This window comes from Phyllopteryx taeniolatus, chromosome 6, assembly GCF_024500385.1.
Source record: "Phyllopteryx taeniolatus isolate TA_2022b chromosome 6, UOR_Ptae_1.2, whole genome shotgun sequence".
Classification (NCBI taxonomy): Eukaryota; Metazoa; Chordata; class Actinopteri; order Syngnathiformes; family Syngnathidae; genus Phyllopteryx; species Phyllopteryx taeniolatus.
Genome location: NC_084507.1, coordinates 22,292,846 through 22,315,855, shown reverse-complemented (window position 1 = coordinate 22,315,855; position 23,010 = coordinate 22,292,846). Strand labels below are relative to the sequence as shown.

At 43.4% G+C, this 23,010-nt stretch overlaps 1 protein-coding gene across 1 annotated transcript in view; it reads left to right on the top strand.

The window, feature by feature from the left end:
- si:dkey-22o22.2 (neural-cadherin) overlaps window positions 1-22,947 on the top strand; it is a 108,134-nt gene extending 85,187 nt beyond the window's left edge. Inside the window, exons 20-35 of the mRNA XM_061775518.1 lie at window positions 42-135; window positions 4,420-4,604; window positions 5,499-5,734; window positions 7,727-8,004; window positions 8,653-8,870; window positions 11,846-11,973; window positions 12,756-12,886; window positions 13,018-13,129; window positions 13,345-13,525; window positions 14,113-14,282; window positions 14,393-14,657; window positions 14,799-14,982; window positions 16,297-16,547; window positions 16,948-17,105; window positions 18,067-20,717; window positions 21,381-22,947. Of these exons, the coding sequence (XP_061631502.1) occupies window positions 42-135; window positions 4,420-4,604; window positions 5,499-5,734; window positions 7,727-8,004; window positions 8,653-8,870; window positions 11,846-11,973; window positions 12,756-12,886; window positions 13,018-13,129; window positions 13,345-13,525; window positions 14,113-14,282; window positions 14,393-14,657; window positions 14,799-14,982; window positions 16,297-16,547; window positions 16,948-17,105; window positions 18,067-18,573 (3,098 nt within the window). The 3' untranslated portion in view covers window positions 18,574-20,717; window positions 21,381-22,947. The remainder of the gene's footprint in view (window positions 1-41; window positions 136-4,419; window positions 4,605-5,498; window positions 5,735-7,726; window positions 8,005-8,652; window positions 8,871-11,845; window positions 11,974-12,755; window positions 12,887-13,017; window positions 13,130-13,344; window positions 13,526-14,112; window positions 14,283-14,392; window positions 14,658-14,798; window positions 14,983-16,296; window positions 16,548-16,947; window positions 17,106-18,066; window positions 20,718-21,380) is intronic.
- The last annotated feature ends 63 nt before the right edge of the window (window positions 22,948-23,010 follow it).

Below are 23,010 nucleotides of genomic sequence, written 5' to 3'. Positions count from 1 at the left end.
AGCTAATTTGTTGCTTTGGACTTTTTTATCTTGGAAACCAGGTATCCTGCCAACGACAGTGCTGGGTCAAATACCGTCCCCAGACCTCGACGACTGGAGCGAGAAGTCGTATCGATTTGAAGGCAAACCATCCAGGTACCAAAAGACGTTAATGATTTGAGTGGAAAAGGTTTTTGTTCTGTAAAATGGCACTTCACTGTGAGAGCTGAGAAAATTAAGTGATACAGCTCAACAGTTGCTATCAAGCTATAATGTGGCACTTCCTGGTTCTCCACCAATCACCAGCCACTCTCTTACCGAGATGCGCAGATGATGAATTCGGGGAAAATTCAACCCCCAATTCCAGTTTCACTAAGCAACATGAAATTTGGTAGACATACTTTATGTATCATGAATAAACCCACCAAAATGTCTGAAGGCCAGGGTCCAAGGCGAACCCGTCTTCGAGATTTTGCCCGACTGCTGAAAATTTTGATCTATGTATATACTAAACAGCAAACTATTAACTGAGTGCCACAGGGTCAGATCTTGATCAAAGGAAGTCAATGTAGTTTTGGGGATCCAAAAAAAGGTTTGATTTATGACATTTGGAGACAAACAAGAAGAAGAAGAAGAAGGGGGACTAAAAGAGAAAGTGACAGATTTAAACCAGAGTAAGACAGACAGTACAAAGGTGTACCGTGAAAAAGAGACAGCGACATGGAAACATGCGGGAGACAAAGAGTGGGTAAAAGTATGGAGGATATGAGCTATTTTTACTTAATACGTATTAAAATATCCCCGCAAAGCTCAGCGAGGGCACGCTCGTTTTGTTTGATGCCTCAAGTGAGTGTATAGAAAGGAGCGCTCCACTGTGTCACCATCACCTCTGACTTGACACCTCCAAGGAGGGACCACAGGCAACAAAGAATATTAGCAAAGATGGTACTCAACCTGATCCTCGGAACTTGCCATATTTTCACTGGTAGAGGCCTTTATTTACTCAACGGGAGATGGGGGAGGCTTTTGCGGGATATTATTGGACAGGCATCTATTTAAGGGAGGTGTTTATTTTTCTCAAGTGGTCCCAATAAATTCATCAAACGGTATTGTCAGGTGTGGGAAGTAGCTTAACCCAAGAGCAGGCGGAGGCTGCTGTCAAATGATGAACAGTTTATTGAGCAAAGGTTATGGAAGTGGTCCTGGATGTGTAGACAGGTGGCAGGCAGTGGACAGAATAGGGGGCTGGCAGGAATGACGTGGGTCAGGAACACTGGGAACGTGGAGACACAAGAGTTAACAAGGGAACAAGGAGTTGAGTAGCTTACATGAGTATGGTGGGCCGTGGTACCGCTAGGAGAGGCTGCAATACTTGGGCGAGAATTTCCGGGAACAGGCAGGCTTACATTTAGGTGGTGATGAGGGTTGATTGGAGACAGGTGCGGGGCTTGAGGAGAAGCTGAAATAGAGAGTGGAGGGGAGAGAGGGCGCAAAGCGCCATCCGGGCTCCAAAATGCTACTGCAGGGCAGTACATGGCAGGTATGCCATGTAGCCGTTTGCTTTGGCGTCTAGTTGTGGCATCTTGGTGCCAAGGAACTATGTTGAAGTGAGTTGAGAAGCTTCATTTCGACAAAAGTAGGGCTTTGCTGCCGTCTTGGTGGCAAGAAGATATCTTGAAGTTAATTGAGGTGCTTAATTCAGATAAAAGTACTTCTTTGACGCCATCTTGTGGCACCTTGGTGCCAAGGAACTACGTTGAAGTCAGTTGAGCAGCTTCATTTAGACAAACGTTGTGCTTTACTGCCATCATATGGTATCTCGGTGCCAAGGAACTATGTTGAAGTGAATTGAGGAGCTTCGTTTAGACAAATGTTGTGCTTTACTGTCAACTTATGGTATCTCGGTACCAAGGAGGTATGTTGAAGGTATAGGTCTATAGGTATTTCTAGGATTATCACTAGTCACGGCTAGAATCAAGAATAGTGGGGGAACACTGTATATGGATCTTAAACTGGATGTATATCGACTAAGAGAAAATGATCCTTTAATGATCGGCAGAGGGCGAAATGCAGGTATTACACAGCTATTACTGTTTAAAGATAAATAACAATGAATCCAAAAATAGTTAAGAAACTGTTATATACAACGACTTGAGTTTATGATGAGTATGAGAATAAATGCTCAAACTGCCTTCCATACTGAACCGCTTGGTGGAAACGCGTCTGTTTACACGGTGTTCACATCACGCTATGAATCCCCACGGCAACGCGGTGGGTGACGTGCTTTGCCGTGGAACGTGACGTCTTTAAGGTTTAAATCCAAGCAACGGCGGTGCCGTCGACACGTCGGACACGTTTCGGCCCGTTTTCAGTCGCCACTAATGAGCCCATCTGGTGCGTAGTCTGACGGGCGCGGCGGTGGCCGCGGTGGAGGCGGCGAGCACGTGTTTAACACTGCACCAGCCTGACGGCGCGCGTCCAAGTTGGTAGCCGGGCCGCGTTGACGTCTCCAGTGCGGCCGAGCGCGAGGGTTTCCACATCAAGATGGTCCGTGCGCGCGTCTTGGACCACAGAGCACATCTGCTCTCATCTCCATCTTAAACAAGGCCTTTAATTATATGGATATAAATATGAGGTGGGCCAAGAGTAAGTTCAGTATACACTTAAAGAAATAATCTTATTATATTTACACTTACACTGTATAAATTCAACGTAGGCTTTCAAAGTGGGTTTTGAGTTTCAAACAAGGGTTTCAAGGCTCGTGTTAGGTTTGTGTGTGTGACCTGCATGGTGGAGAAACTAAAAAGTGGCGGCAAGTCCCTTCTTCCTTCCTTCCTTCCTTCCTTCCTTCCTTCCTTCCTTCCTTCCTTCCTTCCTTCCTTCCTTCCTTCCTTCCTTCCTTCCTTCCTCTTTGCTTCTTTCCTTCCTTCTTCCCTACGTGCTTGTTTCCTGTATTCCTTTCATCCGTCCTTCCTTCCTTTCATACATCCTTGTTTCCTTCCTTCTTCCCATCAATTGTTCCATCCCTTCTTGGTTCCCTACCTTCCATTCTTCCTTGCTCCCTTCTTTCCGCCCCCTCCTTTTTCCCTCCTTTCTTTCATCATACCTTCAACTTTCTTCCCTTTCTTCTTCCCTTCCTTTCATCCGGTTCATCCTCCTTTTCTTCCTTCCTTCCATCCATACGTCAGTCCAGTCTTCCTTTCTACCTCTCAGCCTTCCTCCCTCCCTTTCTTCCACACCGTCCTTCTTTCCTACCTTTCATCCCATCAATCCTCCTTCCCGCCCCTCCTTAGTGCTTCCCTCCTTAAAATAAGTTCATTTAAAAAGTGTATATGTCCTTTTGGCCGGCCCTGTACAGTGTATTGCTAGACGTCATACAGCAGTCAGTCAGTGAAACCGTCAGAAGTGAAACATTAGTGACATAGTATAGAGGGAAAAAACTCACTTTATTGCAGAGATGTCATATTTTATACCGTCACAGGATGTCTGGGCAAGGTGCCATGACATAACTGTCCTTGCGGGCAACCGAGGCGCAAAGAAAGACTTTTTTTTTCTTTATCACGAAAAAATGAAGTCACTTAATTTGTGGTCTTTTTTAGCTTTGGACCTGATCCGGTTGACCAAGGATTCCCAAACTGTGGAGATTAAAAGTATGATTGTGGCCTGATATATGAATTCAATTTTTTATGTGTTAAAAATTGTAACCAAAAAGGAACATTTCAATTATGCAAAGGTGGCTGAAAACACAATATAGGGAAAATATAGTGTTTAATTCTCAAGTTTTGACGATTAAACTAAATGGTGCCTTTATTGGCTGTAAAGGGTTTGTTTGGATGTTTGTTTTTTTCTAAGGGTGTGCGTGTGGGAGAGCGGGTGCGCCCACTCTGTGGATATGTTAAAGAGTTTCAAATGTTTCGGGAAGCTTGATCTATAAAGCAAATGGACCCTAACCATTTGTTTTCTCTTTAATTTGGACTTATAAACACAGACTTATGACGTTTGGGTCAAGCCCTTTTCTTCGACAGGTCAATCCTGGATGGGTTCATTTGAATCTAGGCTTGCTTCTTTAATGGTGTCATAACAATGGCTAATTGTCTGGCCAAGTGTGGGTGACTTGGTTTTACTGGCGACCTGTGTAGCCTTTCTTTGTTGTCTGTGTTTCGCTTGAAATGTATCACACTTCCTGTAATTTAACATACTTTTTTTGAGATTCAGCTAAGGTTCAATTAGCTCAATTGTAATTCCCACAATGTTGTTTTTTTTTTTTCAAAATACAAACATTATACGTTTATGCGTCAAGACATTTATATAAAAGGAAAAATATTACCAAAAAGGACAGAAAGAAAGACACCACACTTTGTAGCTTTCCTTGCATGTCATTTATGTTTTTCCAGTTCCTCGTTTTTATTTGAACATTTAAACATCACCGTTTCTGTGCAGGTTGTTCAGCGTGAACCATAGTTCGGGCCAGCTGAGCATCAGGGAGGGTGTCCCACCCGGCTCATACCGGCTACAGGTGCGCGTGTCCGATCCCGCCTGGCCGGACGTCACGTCCACGGCGCAGGTGGAAGTGGTGGAACTGGCGCAGGAAGCGCTGCGGAATGCCGCCTCCCTCCGAATACGCAGTAAGTGAGGGCAGGAAAGCTCGCTTGTGGAGAAGGTATTCAGTACCGTGGTTTGTTAGTCCCTTGATCAGTCAATCGGTTAGTTTGGCAGTCAGTCAATCAGCTAGTTAGTTATTCATTCATTCAGTCAGGAAGGTAGTCAGTTGGTCAGTTAATTACCGTAGTCAGTCAGTCAGTTGGTCTGTCGGCCGGTTAGCTCATCAGTTGTTAGTCTGCCATTTATTCAACTAGTTAGTTTGTTTGTTATACCTGTGTCATGTGACTGTCATTCAGTCAGTAATTGGTCAGCTAGTCAGTCAGTTGTTAGTCGGTATGCTCGTTAGTCACATAATTGTTCAGTCAGCCAGTTAGTTGGGCATTAAGTAAGGTAGTTACTAATGTAGTTAGTTAGTCAGTCAGTTGGTTGGTCATCAGTCAGTTATTAAGGTAGTTACTAATGTCAGCTCGTTAGTAATTCATTCAGTCAGTTAGTTACAGATGTCAGTCAGGTGGTCAGTTAGTTGGTGAGTTACTAAGGTAGTTCTAATGTAGTTAGTTAGTTAGTCAGTCAGTCAATCGATCAGTCAGCCAGATATTTAGTTAGTTATATTTATATATAGTTCATTGGTCAGTCAGTTAGTCAGTCACTTATTATGGTAATTACTAATGTATTTACCTAGTTAGTCGTCGGTCAGTTATGTAGCCAGCTAGTTAGTTCTTCCGTCAGTCACTGTTACAGTAGTTAGTTACTCTGTTGGTCAATTAGCTGATCAGTCAGTCAGTCAGTCAGTCAATTAGATAGTTAAGAGGTAAATCAAATGCACCACACCAGTTGCACAGGATTCAAGTCATAGTCCTTAGTACTCAAAAGCTGCAGGAAACTGTCTGAGAGTGGACTCTTCTTTCTCCTCACAGACGTGACAGTAGACGAGTTGTTCTCATCCAGAGGCGGCGAGGAAAGCCGCTTCTCCCGTTTGGGTCGGACGCTGGCCGAACTCCTGCAGACGGTGCCCAAAAAGGTCCACGTCTTCTCGGTGGGAGACGCCGGTCCAGAGCGGGAGAGGGAGCTGAGCGTGTGGTTCGCCGCCCACGGTTCGGCCTACTACAAGGCCGAGAAGCTGCACGGCTACGTGGCGGCCAGTAAAGCAAAGGTGATCTCGACCGAGTCCACATCAACGCCACTACTTTTAATCACGTGGCGTTGTCCACACGTTTTACACTACATTTCATTTTAGTTTTATGTCTACATGTGGGGAAAAAAATTCAACCCCAAAAGTTAGATATTTAGGTGGTTATTCAATCATTCTGTCAGTTACTTAGTTACAGTAATTGGTTATTTCCTTGATCAGTTTGTCAGTTAGCTAGTCAGTCGCTCGGTTGGTTGGTTATAGTCACTCACTCAGTTGTTCAGTTATTTGGTTAGTCTGTCAGTCATTTGGTCAGCTGGTTACAACAGTTAATCGGTCAGTTGGTCCATCACCCAGTCTGTTAACAGTAGTTAGTCACTTGGTCAGGTAGCCAGTCGCTCGGTTAGTAAGTCAGTCAGTCAGTTATCTAGTAAGGTAATTAGTCAGTTATGAAGACTTTGTTTCAGTAGTCAGTCTGTTTGTCAGTCAGTCGACGGTCAATCAGTCAATCAGTTAGTCCGCTAGTTGGTTAGTTAGCCACTCATTCAGTTGGTTACAGTAGTTAGTGAGTTGATCAGCTGCTTAATTTCAGTAGTTGAATCATCCCTTGCTCCGTCAATTACTTTCGTTAGTCACTCAGCGAGTTAGTCAGACAATCGGTCGGTTAGTTATAGGACACAGAGGGAGTTAAAGATTCCTTTGCATTCGTTCATTTAACACGTAAATTCTAGCATTTGACACACACACACACACACACAGTGAGTCAATACTTAACACCACTTTCACATTCAAGTGTGTCACTAAGTGGATCTTCATGTGACACACACACACATATAACACTTGCACACCCATGTGCACACGTGTACATGAATACTTAAGATGCTTTAAAAGCCTGACACCAGCTGCTTTCTTGACCCCAACCGCATGTGCTAAGAGTCAGTCATCCATATATACACACACACATACACGCTAAAATGTCACTCAGCAGATCACAGACCTCCACCAAGGTCAAACAGTTTAGATGAAGGGCAAATTCTACACTTCATAGATACACACCTCCCGCATCTTTCAGAGTTTTGTCATTACGAGTAATGCACTCATTGATTAAGAGAAAACTGAAGTACAAATTATAGGGCTAACCCTAGCACCTAAATCTGTTCCAAAACCCCAATTGTAACTCTAACTAAACTTAAATCCTAACCCACAATCTGAACACCTAACATCTAACCCGTTAAATCCACTTTTGAAACCCAACTCTAACTCCTAACCCCAATCTTAATGTTATAGTCTAATCCTAACACAAGACTAAATCTTGAGGTCCACAGACATATTTAAGTTGTCAGCGAGTTACAACAGATCACTCTGTATTTAGTAAGGGTACCCGCTAACGTTCAATGCTCCATTCATGCACGGATTGCCGTGTCCTCTTCTGCATATAGCGACATCTCCATATGAGACTGTTGCTCCGCTTTTAAAGGGAATGAGAAAAGATGTTTCGATTGGACAGAATTGAAGTTGGCTGTGATGATGCCGACACCAGCGCAGACGTCCCACTTTTAAATGAACTGTGAGTACATGGATCCACCAAATTACCAAAACTGGGTCTAGCCCGTTTCCTTGAAGAGTTACGCCAAGCGGAGCGCTGGATTTTCACTAGTTATAGAAATAGAGCCCCTAATCCTAAATCCCGAAATCCCCAACCCATACCCTAGCCTCTAACACCTCACATTTAACCCTAACCCCATAAACCTAAACCCAATCAACCAGAACCATAACGAATTATAAGCCCCTAAACCAACCCTACTCGAGCTGGCCATATTTCAAACTCCAAACCAGTAGGAGGCAGCAAAAATTGCAAATAAGACTGAAACTTCCTTAGCATTGGCTAAGCATTAAACTTGGGCTAACTTCATTTCGCGTTGGTTATGGTGAAAGTGCTGTCTGTTTTCATGTTTGGATTGCCAGTATTTCTATTATTTAAATAAAGTACACATTTTTGGGTGTTGTTTGTTTCAGCTGGAATCGGTGCTGGGCATGTCCATCTCCCAGGTCGGCGTGGACGACTGTCCCCACACAGACTGCGCTCACTCCGGAGGCTGCTCCACCCAAGTGTCGTTCGGTCAGACCCCGGCGGCCCTCAGCGCGGGCGACGTGTCTTTGGTTTCCCTGCCAGCCAAGACCACGGCACAGTGCGGCTGCCGCGGACGCGAGGCTACGCACCCGCCTTGCTCGGCCTACCCCGGCAACCCCTGCCTCAACGGGGGCACCTGCGAGGACGGCCCGCTGGGATACAGGTGGGTGCACAACTAGCAACAGAAGCTAATGTGGCAGTCTGCATATGTACTCAGTGTTACGTCTTGTCAAACATCCCACGTTACCACAATCTAACTAACCAAAATGACGTTCATTTTAGTTAGTTAGTTAGTTAGTTAGTTAGTTAGTTCAATTAAGCAGTTGTTAGTTGCTTACAGCAGTTAGTCTGTTGGTGAGTTAGGTGGCTAGTCAGTCAGTTAGTAGAGTTCTTATTTCGTTACTCAGTCAGTCAGTGAGTTAGTCAGCTAGCTAATTAGTCAGTCAGTCTGTGAGTCAGTTACTCAGTGAGTGCGTGCGTGCGTGCGAGGATGCCTGCGTGAGTTAGATAGATAGTTAACTAGTTAATTAGTAAGCCTGACTATTAAAGTAGCTGGTCAGTTAGTTACATCAGTTGTTAGTTGCTTACAGTAGTTAGTAGATCTTTTTAATCAGGTAGCCAGTCGATGTTAGTTATTGTTAGTTATTCAGCTAGTTGGTCCGCTAGTGAGTCAGTTTGACAGTCGCTTAATTTGAGACTTTCATAATTAAAATCATCAATGTAGCAGTCTACACCTTCACTCCATCAACTAGCAGTCCTAATAATAATAATAATAATAAAGATGGATGTAAAAAAGGTTTCCCTGCGTCAGGTGCAAGTGTCCGCCCATGTTCGACGGGCCAGAGTGCCAGCAGACAAAGCACAGCTTCGGCGGTGGGGGCTACGCGTGGTTTCCCCCCTTAGCGCCGTGCTTCCAGAGCCACATCTCTGTAGAGTTCCTGACGGAGGAGGCCGACGGGCTGCTGCTCTACAACGGACCGCTCGGACCCGCCGCCCAGCCGGGAGAGCCCCAAGATTTCATTTCCATCGGTGAGTCCGTGACTGTGTTTGGAATCATTGTATTTTTTTTCCCCTGCTCCCTAATCACTGTAGAGAGCTATATAGAACAAACAAAACAGGATGTGACTGAAAACACTCACAAGGAGCTGCTGTAGGCCACAACTCACGCCCAGACGATCACACGCAGACTAACCGGCCAAGTTCCTGACATCACGCACTAGGCCACGCCCCTTAAAGACACACATATAACACGACAGTTGTTGTTGTTGCGACTTTCGGGTTGTCCCAACTTTATTTCTATGCACTTATGTAAAAGGCCTACCTGCCTGTAGTTCTGAAGAACTTGGATTTGTAATTACCAAACATGCTGATCCTCTTGTTCTCCGCAACAATGGAATCGGATCAATGCGGCATGTCAGCAGACAAAGAGCATCACGGGACGTTAATGTCAGCTCCCGGTGGTCCTGATGTGGCGTTATAGGATTAACCAGCCTCGCCGCCGCCCCCGGTCTTTTCCCAGACACGTCTTGCATAATCTGCTGCCATTAGATTTACGTAATTATCCCGCCTGCCGGCTTGTTGTCGTTTCCCGGTCAGGGGGGGGAATCAAATATGGCTGCCTCATTGATCACTAGAGAGCTTTTGTCATTAAAGGCGTCGATAGCGACGGCGCACGCCAACGCGGGGCCGACACGCACGGCGGACATGAGGCTGTTGAAAGCGGCACGGAAGAATTGACCCGCCGCTTCCGTGCTGTTTTTTTTAATGGGATTCATCAGCTAGCACAGCAGTTAAACACACAAGCCTATCACTTTACTGTGCAGCCCCAAAGTATTCGTAGCGCTTCACTTTGTTATAGCCTTATTGTAACATGGGGGGGGGGGGGGGGAATCCTCAAAATTCCCCACACAGCACCACATAATAATAACTTTAAGTTTGGGGATTTCGGGGGAAATGCCAAACTAACTGTTTATCTGAAAAAAATCGAATTTATTCCATTGTGGAAAAAGTGAAGCGGGAAAAAAATGACTTTATTGCATCCATCCATCCATTTTCTGTACCGCTTCTCCTCACTAGGGTCGCGAGCATGCTGAAGCCTATCAAAGCCTATCTTCTGGCGAGAGGCGGGGTACACCCTGAAATGGTGGCCAGCCAATCGCAGGGCACATTGAAACAAACAACCATTCGCACTCACATTCACACCTACGGGCAATTTAGAGTCTTCAATTAACCTATCAGGCATGTTTTGGGGATCTGGAAGGAAACAGGAGTACCCAGAGAAAACCCGCGCAGGCATGGGGAGAACATGCAAACCCCGGTCCTCAGAACTGTGAGGCAGAGGTGCTAACCAGTCAGTCGTTCACCGTGCCGCCCATGATAGACATCCAGCCGATTTGGTGTTGATTGACAAAACTGGTGATGGTAGCTAGTTTTTTTTCCAACTTTTCAAAACCTCAAAATGATCATCAAATTTTGACACCATGTTCTGCCCCCGGTAGACAGTATAGACAAGAAAGCTTGGCAATTTAGCTTTGCCCATTTATCGAGTAGACCTGCTTCCAATCAGGGCTCATTTTGGCAAATTCTCTTATTGGAGTTCGTCAAAGTACCAGTCCTGGAATTTGACCAAATAAGCAGCTTGAAACCAAGATGGCCGATTTCCTCTTGAATTTAGGGCATGGGTCCTTGATAATTTTTCTGGCGTCGTGTTTTGAGAGACTTCAAGTCGATCGGTCAAACTGGTAGTAGCGGCTAATTTTTGCCAACTTTCCAGGAGGCGCTACTGAGTGACTTTTGGGGGTTGGCCTGAAACGTGTGTCTCACATTTAAGGTGGACTATGTGAGCCACCTCAAATCCAAATCCACTCAAATGTGGAGTGTGTTTGATTGATGTCATCAACCATTGTTGTTCTTATGGCTTTTCTTATGACATATGGGTGTGCGTTTAAGTGCAAATGTGTATGTGTTTGTATACGTTTAAGTCTGTGTATATGTGTGTGTACCCAGGGAAAACCCACACAGGCAGGGCGAGAACATACAAACTCCACACAGGTGAGGCCGGGATTTGAACCCTGGTCCTCAGAACTGTGAGGCAGATGTGCTAACCAGTCCGCCAAACTTTATTCCATTTCAGAAAAAAAATTGTGACATAAAATGTTGAAAAAAGTGACACCTGCATGAAATTCTTTTTTTTTCCTCAAAATTTTACGTGCAACACCCATTAATGACAACATGCTTTATGTTTTTAGATTTGTGTCTACTAATTGACGAATGTTTGTTTGGAAAAATTAGTTTAATCGTTTTTTGTAGGGCTTTAACATTTATTTATAAAGTGAAAACTGCTTTCTGAATGTAAACAATTATACTAAATTGTTTATTCAAAATTATAAAACTTTTTATTTTTAATACATTATCAAAAATGTGTCCATTTTTTTTCAGATTGTTGTTATGGGTTTCGTATATAGAAGTTTGGGGGCGGTGGAATTGATTTAAGTTTTCTTCTGATTTGGGGAAATGTATTTAAAATTTAAAAAACAACCAACTCTAAATACAATTGCAAAATTCTCACAAAACCTTTTCAACGTCGTTACGGGCTGTTGTGAGTAGAATTTTATGGAGGGGGAATCATTTTAAATGTTATTATTTGCAATAAATTCATCCACCAAATATTTAGTGAGATTATTGAATACACATCAACAAAAATGAATACATCAACTTTAACCAATTTGAGGACAAGATGCAAAATGAATGCAGCAGCAAATATTACAGGAGTGTTGATAATGGATGAAAGACCGGAGGGGGCCTGATATTGCCCACCCCTCCACTACAGAAATTCTTCCCAGAAGTGCGGAAGCGGCAACAAAAATTGAAACAAACCCACTTTTCCTTGTTCACTTGTTCCCAAGTCTTCTGAATGGATTTCCTCACCGCAGTCGATGGCTGCCCCCTAGTGTGCATTGACGTAATTACAAAATGGAATCATGAAACGTTATGTTCCCACGCAGAGTTGAATAATGGCGTTCCGCTCGTGAACGTCAACCACGGCTCCGGAACCTTGACCCTGCAGCTGCCGCCCAAGTCCAACGTGGCAGACCGCCGCTGGCATCGACTCGACGTCATCAGCGACGGCAAGGTTGGAACTAGTAACTTGCTCTTTACTACCGCAACTTCTACATAGACAATCAGGAGCAGATGTGGCAAAAGTGCTTAAAGAAAAAGTAGAAGTAGAAGTTTTAATTCAACTCCTGCAATTAAGTAAAATTAAAAAGGGGCAGACTCTGAAATGTACTTCAGTACAAAATAAAAATTCCACTCTGAAATGTACTTACAGTGCAAGAGTTATTTTTAAATAATTATACAATTTTAAAAAGTACAGACTCTGAAATGTACTTAGTTTTTTTTTTTTTTTTTTTTTCTTTAAAGTGCACTCCGAAATGTACATAAGTATAAAAGTAAAAAAAAAAAAATGTTTTTTTAAAAAGTCAATTCTTTGAAATGTACTTAAGTACAAAAGTAAAAAGGAACTGATTCTGAAATGTTTTCCAGTAAGTACAAAAGTTAAAATAAATAAATAAATTACATACAATAAATAATCTACAATGTACTTAAGTGAAAAAGTACAGAGGCTGCAATATCCTTAAGAACAAAAGTAATAAAGTACAAACTCTGAAAGGTACTTAAGTACAAAAGTAAAAACGTCCAAATTCTGGAATATACCCGAGTACAAAAGTTTTTAAAAATTTAAAAAAAAAAAAGTGAAAATTACAAAGTACAGATATCTGTTTTCAAATGTAGAGTGCGAAAGTCAAACGTTGTCAGCAAAATAAATACTCCAATAATATAAAATCTACGCAAGTACAGTAAAACAATGTGTACACTACCACTGAAAACGAGTTCTCAATGTGTGTCATTTAGGCTGTGCAGCTGGTCTTGGATCAGTGCTCAGGGGCCACGGTCAACGAGCCGCAGGGGGTCGGTGACGGAGACCCCCGGGAGACGGACGAGTCTGGCTGCAGGGTAGCTGGACAAACGCCAGGAAACGAGAGGTGAGAGCAAGACGACGCCCGTCGACCGTGACAGAAGTGGGGTCGCCGGTCGTTGCCAGGCGCAGGAATACTTGCAGGGAACACGATTGTGTCGCTGATCCGTTCTTCCTCCTCGTCTTCGTCTTGCTCAGGTATCTGAATGTGCATCAGCCTCTCCAGCTGGGTGGCGTCAAGCACACGTCTCCTCAGCCGCGTTACCCAAGTTTTAACGGCTGCATCCGCAACCTGGTGGTGGACACGCAGGTACGCCGAAGCCTCGTTCGCCGCCTCTGATTCGCTCGGAAGAGGTGGACTATGGACCCGCACGATCGGTCATACAAATATGTCATACAATTACATTCATGCGATGAATGTTATTCTTGAGAGCTGCTTCCTTGGACAGTAGAAATAAATATAAAGACTAGAAATAATCCACAAAGTTGAAAAAGGCCCGCTGTGTTTGTGCGGTTGTCACTCAGGTGTACGACCTGGCGCAGCCGGGCGAGAGCGAGGACAGCACCCCAGGGTGCACGGCGACAGACGGCGTGTGCGTGACGGCGAGCGGGCCCTCCTGCGGGGCCCGCGCCTCCTGCCTCGCCGATTGGGGATCCTTCAGCTGCGAGTGTCACCCCGGGCACAGCGGACACAAGTGTGACACTGGTGGGGGTCTACCGCTATAGTGTTCCTGTGTGTTGTTTTTGTGTGTCTGTTTGTATTGTGTGTGGAGGGGGTTGGCTGTGTTGCTGGGTGTTTGTGTTGTCTCTTTTAGGGGATTGCAATGTGTGTTTGTATTAGTGTGTATTCATGTTGTTTTTGTTTGTTTTGGGTTTGTGTTGTGTGTGTTTTAAGTTTTGTCTGTTTATCAGATGTGTATGTGATTTTGTATTTGAGTTGTGTCCATTCGTGTGTTTGTATTGTGTGTATGTGCGTGTTGAGTTGTTTCTGTTGCTGGTGTGGAAAGTGTTCCACCGCATATTTGCAATTTGCAAACTCACCTATTGGCAGATTTTCTTTCTTATAACCTATCCTATTTGCTGTAAACTCACCTAGCCACCATTTTTGCACTGAGGCCAAAGGCCTGTCTCATATAAGAGTTTTTCTTTGGCGCCATATAGTGGCATCTTGATCCCACGCAACTATGTTGAGGTTAGGGGAAAAACTTCATTTCGACATGCCATCGCACTGTCGAATAGAAAAGTAGTGCTTATCCGCCATCACCAATTATAAACCCTGCTTTCTCTCCTCAGTGGTTCCAGAGTTCTCTTTGGATTCCAACAGCGTGCTGAGGTTCCATCTTCGAGGCGGAGGCAGCACCAACCGGCGCACCAACATCCAGCTGCTCCTGCGGACCCGCGCCATCGCAGGCACCTTGCTGTCCGTGACGTCTCGGGAAGCCGACGAGTACATTGTGCTGGAGGTACGAAAGAGTGTTTCAAATGTTAAAAAACCCCAAATAGCAGCACATCGTTTTTCGTGGGTCAAATTGAGGTAGAGGTAAAAATGTGATGTTGTCATCCCTTTGCCCAGATCGCGGAGGGCCACCTCTCAGTCCGGGCCAACCTGGGCGACGGGGCCCACGCCCTACGGCTTCCAGGTCAGCGCGTGGACATGGGCCAGTGGGTGCTGGTGGGCCTCAGTCGCCACAACAACCTGTTCGCCCTGCGACTGGAGCAGGGCGGCGGCTCGCGGGAGGTCCGGGCTCGGCTGGGGAACCGGCGGGAGCTGGTGGTGGACCCCAGGAGCGTCACGGTGGGGAGGGGACCCCACGGGGGAGAAGACGGCGACTTTCAGGGTGAGACGGTGCACGGGAATGTGTTACGGGTGGAAGGATCCTAAATGCTTCTCATTGTTTTATGTTGCTTATACCATGTATGAATATTGCTGAAGTGACAATTGAATCAAGTATCTACTGTACGTATGCGTCTCTGTTTAGGTTGCATGCGGGACGTTCGTTTCAACGGCCGGATGCTCCCTCTGGACGGGTGGAGTAGCGGTGAGCTGGTGAGCGCGCTGGAGAGGCGCGGCGTCACATTGGGCTGCTTCAGCGACGCCTGCCAGGCACAACCCTGCCCCGATCCGCTGCGCTGCGTCGACCTGTGGAGGAAACACCAGTGCAGGTACACACACAAACATAGTTTACATAAACATATCGGAATAACACTGAAACAGAATGTACAGAACTACGTGTGCGTAATAATTGAATGCTTTAATTCATTGTGCTGGTCCTTTCGGTGTGCCTGACCTGGCCACCAGGGGGCAGTACAATACAATCATACAGACAAACTGCAATAAAATGAGTATAAAGAGTATTTATATACCTGTGACTTGTGTTATTGTCTGGCTACATGTGTTCCTTCACCATTTGTGTTTGAATATGTGTTCACCTATTGGCAGATTTTATATTATTATTTTAGATTATTTTATGTTATGTAATAACACTATCACAATAATGCTAATCGTAAGCACATTTTTCGTTATGTTTTAGTATTAAGCTAGTCAGGGCATTTCTAAGGCAAAGTTGTTTAGTTGTTTGAGATACACAACTTGAAATTCTTTGTTTGGTGTTTACTTTGACAGTAGACCATCCGGGAGTGGCATTAAAAAGCTCTTTTGGGAGGAATCTGCCAAACTCCTGCTTATCGTGGAGTGTGTTGAGTTGGCTCCCACCAAGTCAGGGCTCACATAGCCGCTAGGTGGTGCTCATGCAGCTGACCTTTTGCCCTGGATGAAAAATGTGTCCTTTTTGCTGCAGCCAATTATTTATTTATTCAAAACTTTAAATATATATACATATATATATATATATATATACATATATATACACATATATATATATATATATATATATATATATATATATATATATATATATATTCTCTCTGTCCTCAATTTTAGCCAAAGTGTTTTGAAATCTGACGGGCATTTATTTGAGTCCTTGGGAGAATTGTACATATGCCTTTCCCCCTTCCCCCAAATAAAAAAAACTGCCATTTAAACCGGTGTGACGACTTAATATATCCCCTGAAGGCTCCCTTAATCTCCTTTGTTAATAGTTATATAATTGATTGTGTTGGTTGTGGAAACAGAAATAAATACTTAAGTTAACTACTGTTTTTCTTAATTGTATGAATAATTTTGGCAATGGGGGCCATTTTTTTTGGGCTTGAGCACGTGCCCCCGAAAATGTCTGTGCACGTGCCTGCAGAGTATGTCAAGTTTGCACTTGCGAGTCAAAGCAAAAAATGCCCCAAATGACAGCTCATATCTTGAAAAACGCACTGTAAGCCGGGTCACTTGTATCTCACGACTCCTTTTTTTTTTCTTTTCTTTTTTTTTTTAAATGGGCTCTCTAAATCACAGATTTTCATGTAAATGGGGTTTCACTGTAAAAATGGCTGAATCTCCCAGCCTTCTCTCTCACGGTCTCCCAGGTGCCCCGGCGGTCAGGTGACACTGACAGATGAGTCGGGCTCAGACCGCTGCGTGCCGTCGCCGTGCAGTCCCTCCTCGTGCCGTAACGCCGGCGTGTGCCAGCCGCTGTCGGCCAACAGTTTCCGGTGCCGTTGCCACAAGGGTTTCCGCGGGCAACGCTGCGAGCTGGGGCAGTACCGAGGGCACCGGCTGGCCACCCTCAGCCCCAGCTCCATCCTGGCCATCAGCATGTGTTTGCTCGTTTTCTTCGGTCAGTTGAATTCGCTTGTGCGATAGTTGCGCAATTATTGTTATTATTATGTCATCAAATAAAGAAAGAAATTCTAATTATTTTCCAATAACTAACTGGTTAATTATGTGAAAAAACTTTGATAAGAATGAATTAGTATGTTGTTTATTAAAACAATATTATTTTAATATATTAAATCAAATAAATAGTATTTTTCCTATTATATAAATGGTTACTAAAGTATACTTAAATGATATGAAATTCTTATACAAATTCTACATCTAAAGCCGTCAATGGCAGTGAATGTGTTTTAAGAAAGTATGAATAAAATATACATATTTACATTTCATTTTTATTTATTTATTATATATATTTTATAAATGATATTCAACTTTTTATCCCCCCCGCCCCCCCCTCTTAGCCGTGCTGGTGGCGGTGACAGTGTGGAACCAGAAAGGAAGCCGCAACAAGTTTCGCAAGCGTGGCGTTTACCACATCCCGGCCGAGCACGAGAGCTGGGAGGACATCCGCGAAAACATCCTCAACTACAACGAAGAGGGCGGTGGAGAACAGGATCAGGTACCCGAGTCCTAAGCACCACTTAAAAGGCTACAGAAATACAATTGAGTGGAGAGTAATCACCCGATTCCTCCCAGACCTCTCCAAAGCGCTACCTTCCTAGCTTCATTTCCATCAGAAACTTCTAAGGAGTTTGACTTCTTCGTACTTGTAGTTTCTTAAACAAAAACATCTGGTATGTTCAGCTTCCTGTAACACATTTTTTTTACATACATTTAACATGTATTATTCATTGGATTAAATAATTGCTTAATTATAATTCAATTCATTTTCATTAATGTAAAAAGGATTCAAATAAACCTTTCAATTATGTTAAATAATTGATCAATTTATTATTATTATTATTATCCTCACTTGGGTCGCGGGCGAGCTGGAGCCTATCCCAGCTGACTGGGGGGTTGCCAGCCAATTGCATTATTATTGTTGATTTAATCATAGATTTTAACATTTGAAACTAAGATTGACCATATTTTATCATCTATATAAAAAATGTAAAATCTACTTTATTAGACAATTAGTTAATGGTAATTCAATTATAAATAAAATTCAAAAATGAAAAATATTATTTTATCATTAAAAGAAACACTTGTACATGGACAGTTTTAAAAAAATAATTTGTTAATTATTAATAATTAAATCAACTATAGATAATACAATTTTTACTATTTTATGATCAGACAGACATTTAAAAATACATTTCAATAAATGATTGTTTAAAGTAATTAAATTACTAAGCATAAAGTGTAAACAGTTGAATCAATTATTTTAAATGGGTTTTTTTTCCATTTTACTGAATAATTGGGACATTTTTTTTAAAAGAAGTGTTTTTTTAATTGTACATTTTATTTAAATGTCAAGAAAATTAACTCAAAAATGAATGAATGAATGTACATGTTTTGTTTTGTTTTGGTTTTTTACCTTTGAACTAATAATCGGTGAATTTGTTGTCATTGGATTGCAGAAGGGCTACGACATGACGGAGCTGAAGCGTCCTCTGTGTTCCAGCTTGTCTCAGTCGTCTTCATGCACCACGGCTCCACTCATCAAATCGTCCCCGGGCTCGCAGGAGGAGGTGCGCCCCCCTTGCCCGCCCGGCCCCTCCTGCGCCCCCTACCTCGGCATCCCGCAGCCGCACCTCCCTCCCCCGCTGTCATCATCATCGTCATCGTCGCACTCCCACGTGGACTTCAAGAGCTACGTGTCTCGCATCGTTTGGGAAGCGGACCACGACGCCGATGCGATGCCGCGGGACGTCTTCCACGTGTGGCGAGAAGAAGGATCCGGAACCCCAGCGGGAAGTCTCAGCTCGTTGGGATACAACGGCGAGGAAGAGGACAACGAAGGGGAGACGGCGTATGAGCGACTCTCGCGCTGGGGACCAAAATTTCAGATGCTGAGCAACATGTACGACCGCCCGCAGGTGGCGCTCTCGTATGTCAATGACTTAAAACGGCCTCCGAGCCACTAGGGGGCCACCTCACATTCTCGACATTCCGTTACTTTTCCACAAAAGGAAAATTGAGAGGTTGGATTACAAAATGGATGCCATCCGCCATCTTTGAAGAGGGCAGAGTGAAGTTTTTCAACATGGCGGCAACAATCATTTCACGTTTTAGATGCTTCTCCAGCGTCACTTGTGGTCCTTCACACTCTCTGCTTTACACTTAAGAGTTCCTGGAACTTGTAGTTCCTCGAACGAAAGATCTGCACTGCAGACTCTTCTCCAAAGGTTCCTGGGCCTCTCAAAAGTACTACATCCTCTCGTCGAATTTCCACCTACATTTTTAGAACTTTTTAGTTCTTGCTAGGTGTAGTTGTTGGAACTAAAAGTCTTGCTATTTTTAACATTCCAAACACTGTCATCTGGTCCTCTCAAAAGTGCCCCCACCTCCCTTCTGAAATCCACCTAAAGTTCCTGGGAATTTCTTGTTTTTGGTCAATTTTATGTTCGGTGCTTCAGATCTCACCAAACCTTGCCACGTTTTCACCCAACGTTCCAGGAATATTTTAATTAGTGGTATGTTCAAGGGCTTCAGACCTCACCCTAAAGGTTCCTTTTTTCAGTTCTAGGTACATAAAGTTTCTGTAACTAATAAAATGCTTACCACCCTGTGAGCAAGGTCTTATTTCTTTGGCCCTGATAAATTCTCCTGGAGCTAAATTTGACAATATTGGACTTCCTCAGGTCCAAATGTTTCTGCGGTGATGCTTGTCCTTCACTGGTTTTTTCCAAATCAAGAATAAAAGTGTTGAGTGAGTCGTCAGCTGACTTAGGAATGTAAAAGTAAAGTCTTGGGACTTTTTTTAAAAAAGCAAAGCGAGAACACTCAATCATCCGGACTTGATGGGAGTGTCACTCAACCCTTTCCCCGCCCACCACACGGTGGCGCCACTTTCCAAAATGACATTATTGTCATCTGAATGACTGAAGAAGAATCATCCATTTTCCGTGGAGATGGTTTTGGCTGGAAACATTTTCAGTTGCCAATTGAGTTTAAAGCTAAAATCCTTTCCGCTATAAACTATGCACCTGAAGTGTGAGTGCTGCTGCTTCTTTTTCGTTCAATTAGAAAACTTGAGTGTTTGTTTGTTTCTTTGAATTGTACGATACGATGTAAATATGGACATTGTAAAACTACCTGACACGGAATATTTCCTTTTTGTACATGAATTGTAATAAATAAAAATGGCTTTTCCCCTAAAACTCACCTTTTGTTCAAAGTAGAGCGGAAGAATAAAATGTAATTGAAATGTTGAAATGAAACATGACATGATAATAAACTACATAGATGCGAGAAGTCAACCGTCAGACGTCAGTCTGGAGAATGCCATTGTGCCTGCAATTCTGCAAGGAGGGAGAGAACAAAAAGGAAGTAGGGGGACAGAGAGTCCCCTAAAAAAGGCACTAGAGCCTGTGGACTGCGCCACGGGCAAGAGCCACCTGTAAAGAAGCGGTTACGCTGTCATGCTAACCCCCGAGAGCAGGTGGCGCTATTGGAGCCATAATCCGAAGACACTGAGCGCACCGCCGTCGCGTCTTCACAGCGCCGGTCAGTGTCATGAAAACCTGTCAGAAGTTGTCACGGAAACGGCGGCATCCTCATCGAAAGAGGCCACGTCCCGCTAACAGCGTCTTGGGCGTAAACCTTGGCAGACAAGGAGTCGAGAGAGAGAGAGAGAGAAGGCAAAAGTAACGCATTCATGGCATCCATCTTCAAGGGCAGACTGGCAAGATGGCGACCGAGACCGGGCTCCTCCAGCTTGGCCAAGCGGGCAGCACGTCATGAGGAAGGCACACTGATCCCAATTCATGCAAGCATCGTCAGTCAGACCTTCCTCAAAACTGACGGCTGTTGAATTCAAATATCCGTGTTAGCATGGAGGGCCATGGAGCCATCATCCGGCTGAAACGGAGCCATAGCAGCTCTACAGCACGGCGACTCCATCGTGGCACCAATGAGCAACTGTTGGATCAGGTCGAACAAGGGAACGCCGCTACTGATCCGTCGATTCCCGCAGCCATCGACCACGTCGAGCGGAAAACGTCACTGGTGATCGAATTGCCAGGAGCAAACGACCCCTACGAGCAGAACACGCCACACGTGAAAATCGGTACAAAGCCATGCTTAAACAGCTAACATTTTAGCATTTTGTGACATATTCATATATTAGGCTCATGGCATCTCATGGCAAGTTTTTGGAAGTGTTCAACTTATTCAAACTAAAATGAAGAAAAGGGAGAAAACAAATATTTCCTTCATCTGACTTTACAAATGCGATCCTCCGTTTGGGTACGTGATCAATTTTACTCGTATTCCTCTCTGACCACGTTTGCCATGTTTTTCACTAGGCCTGTCACGATATCTTGATAAACGATAATAATCGTTGTTGTTTTCCGAAATCATGAAAAATAAGGCCCGCCCTCGAGCTGCAAGTGCCCTTCAGCTGTCAATCAAATCAGGTTTTGCATCATTTATCCATTAAGATGATCAGTAGATGCTTGATATAAAAATATTCATGTGATAACCATCATCAAAATGACTCAGTTATTTTGTTGTTGTTTTAAAAAATGTGTCTTGTGAGCATATGGTAGCTGATATTTACTGTATAAATTCCATTCGGTTATATAGTTTAAATTTTATGAGATTTTTTTTTTTTTTTTTTTTAAATGATGTACACAAGTACAATACACACAGAATGATTCAACGAATCATTCATAGTAAATTGGAAATAAAGTGACTGCATACTGTGACATTCATGTTCTTTGCCCTAAAGTTGTGGGAACATGACCTCTGAACCCCATCACCGACCCAGAGTGGACATCAACTTGACGAGTAACGACTTTGGGTTGTTTGTGTGTAGACGCCACGCATTCCTAGGGTAAGACAATAACCTCCTCACTAAATGAACTGTTGGCGGTTTAGGGGGGCCGACTTGGGGGGGGACCCTGTCTGACAAAATCTCTACACACACATGCATACGTAGATAATGCACACACACACACACACAAGAATGTCTTCTACAGTATGGTCTTCTATAGGAAAGCCTTCAGTAACGTACTGTACGTTGAGCCCTGCAGACTCTTGTTTCCTAAAGTTCCCGGACCTCTCCAAAGTACTACCCTCTGTTTTCGTTCTTGGTACTTTTAGTTTCTGGTATTAAAAAACAGTAATGAATGCAGATTCAGTTACAAAGGTTACAGGACCTTTTGAAAGTATTACCCCTCAAGTTGAAGTCCCAGGAACCCAAAATCTTTAGTATGTATTTATTGAAACAAACAAAAAAAATGTATATGTTGTGTGTCAGTTCTCTGTATAGAACTAAAAGCTTCCCGTCAGACACCACCACAAAACGTAATGAATCTCTCAAAAGTATTATCACCTTTGCCATATTTACACTTGAAGTTGCAGGAAACTTGAGTTCTTGTAGTCCCTGGAACTAAAAACTGTCGTTTAGTGCCCTGTAATTGTAATTCCTGGAACAAAAAAAGTAGTTAGAGTTCCTCTAACTAAAAGCCAGCGCTGCATATTTAAAGGTCCCATATTTTGGCTATTTAGACCTCCATAGAGTGACTCTCTAACGTGGACTTACTATAAAAGTGTCACGAGTGTCCAGAAAAGGCCCCTCTCCCTCTGACAGCTACTTCTGTTTGACCCAGTTTTTTCCATATTTAGCTAAGACCACCCCCTTTCCTCTGATTGGTTGCCTCCGTGTAGAAGACCCACTTGTGAGAGCACGTTCGTACGTGTTCGCTATGTTGACAGCATCGACTCTGGAGTGGAGAAGTAGGCGGAGATCTTCGCCAGTGATGTAGATAAGCTTGAGAAATTCCAATGACCTGATTTCAGGCCTCTCAGCAGAAAAACGTCTGGAACTCAGGAGCGCGTGGACGATTTAAATTAATATTTCATATGTTTACTGAGGCACCATAGAGACAATATTACATCCCAAATACGAGAAAAGTTGCTTTGGCGATACACGGGACCTTTAAGTCTAAAGGTTCCTGGACCTTTGGAGCATTATAGTACCTAGCTCCACTTTCACCATAAGTTCTAGTAACTTTTGATTTCTTGGTATTAAAAAATGTTATTTAGTGTTTCAGGAACTTTTTTTGTTTGTTTTTACACTACTTGAAAGTACCACCCTACTAGTACCCTATTAACATTTGGGTTATTGGTACTTTTAGTTACTGTAACATTCTAGGTATTCTATATATTTCTTGAAACTAAAAATTAATATATTGTACATTCTGTATGATGCATTTCCACATAAAGTTCCAGGAACTTTGCTATTGCTTGGTAGTCATACTTCCTGGAAATAAATGTTTCCATTTCCACCTAAATGTCTGGTTTTAAGTCTGATTTCAATGAACAGTAATGACCAGCATTGATTTTTTAAATATTTT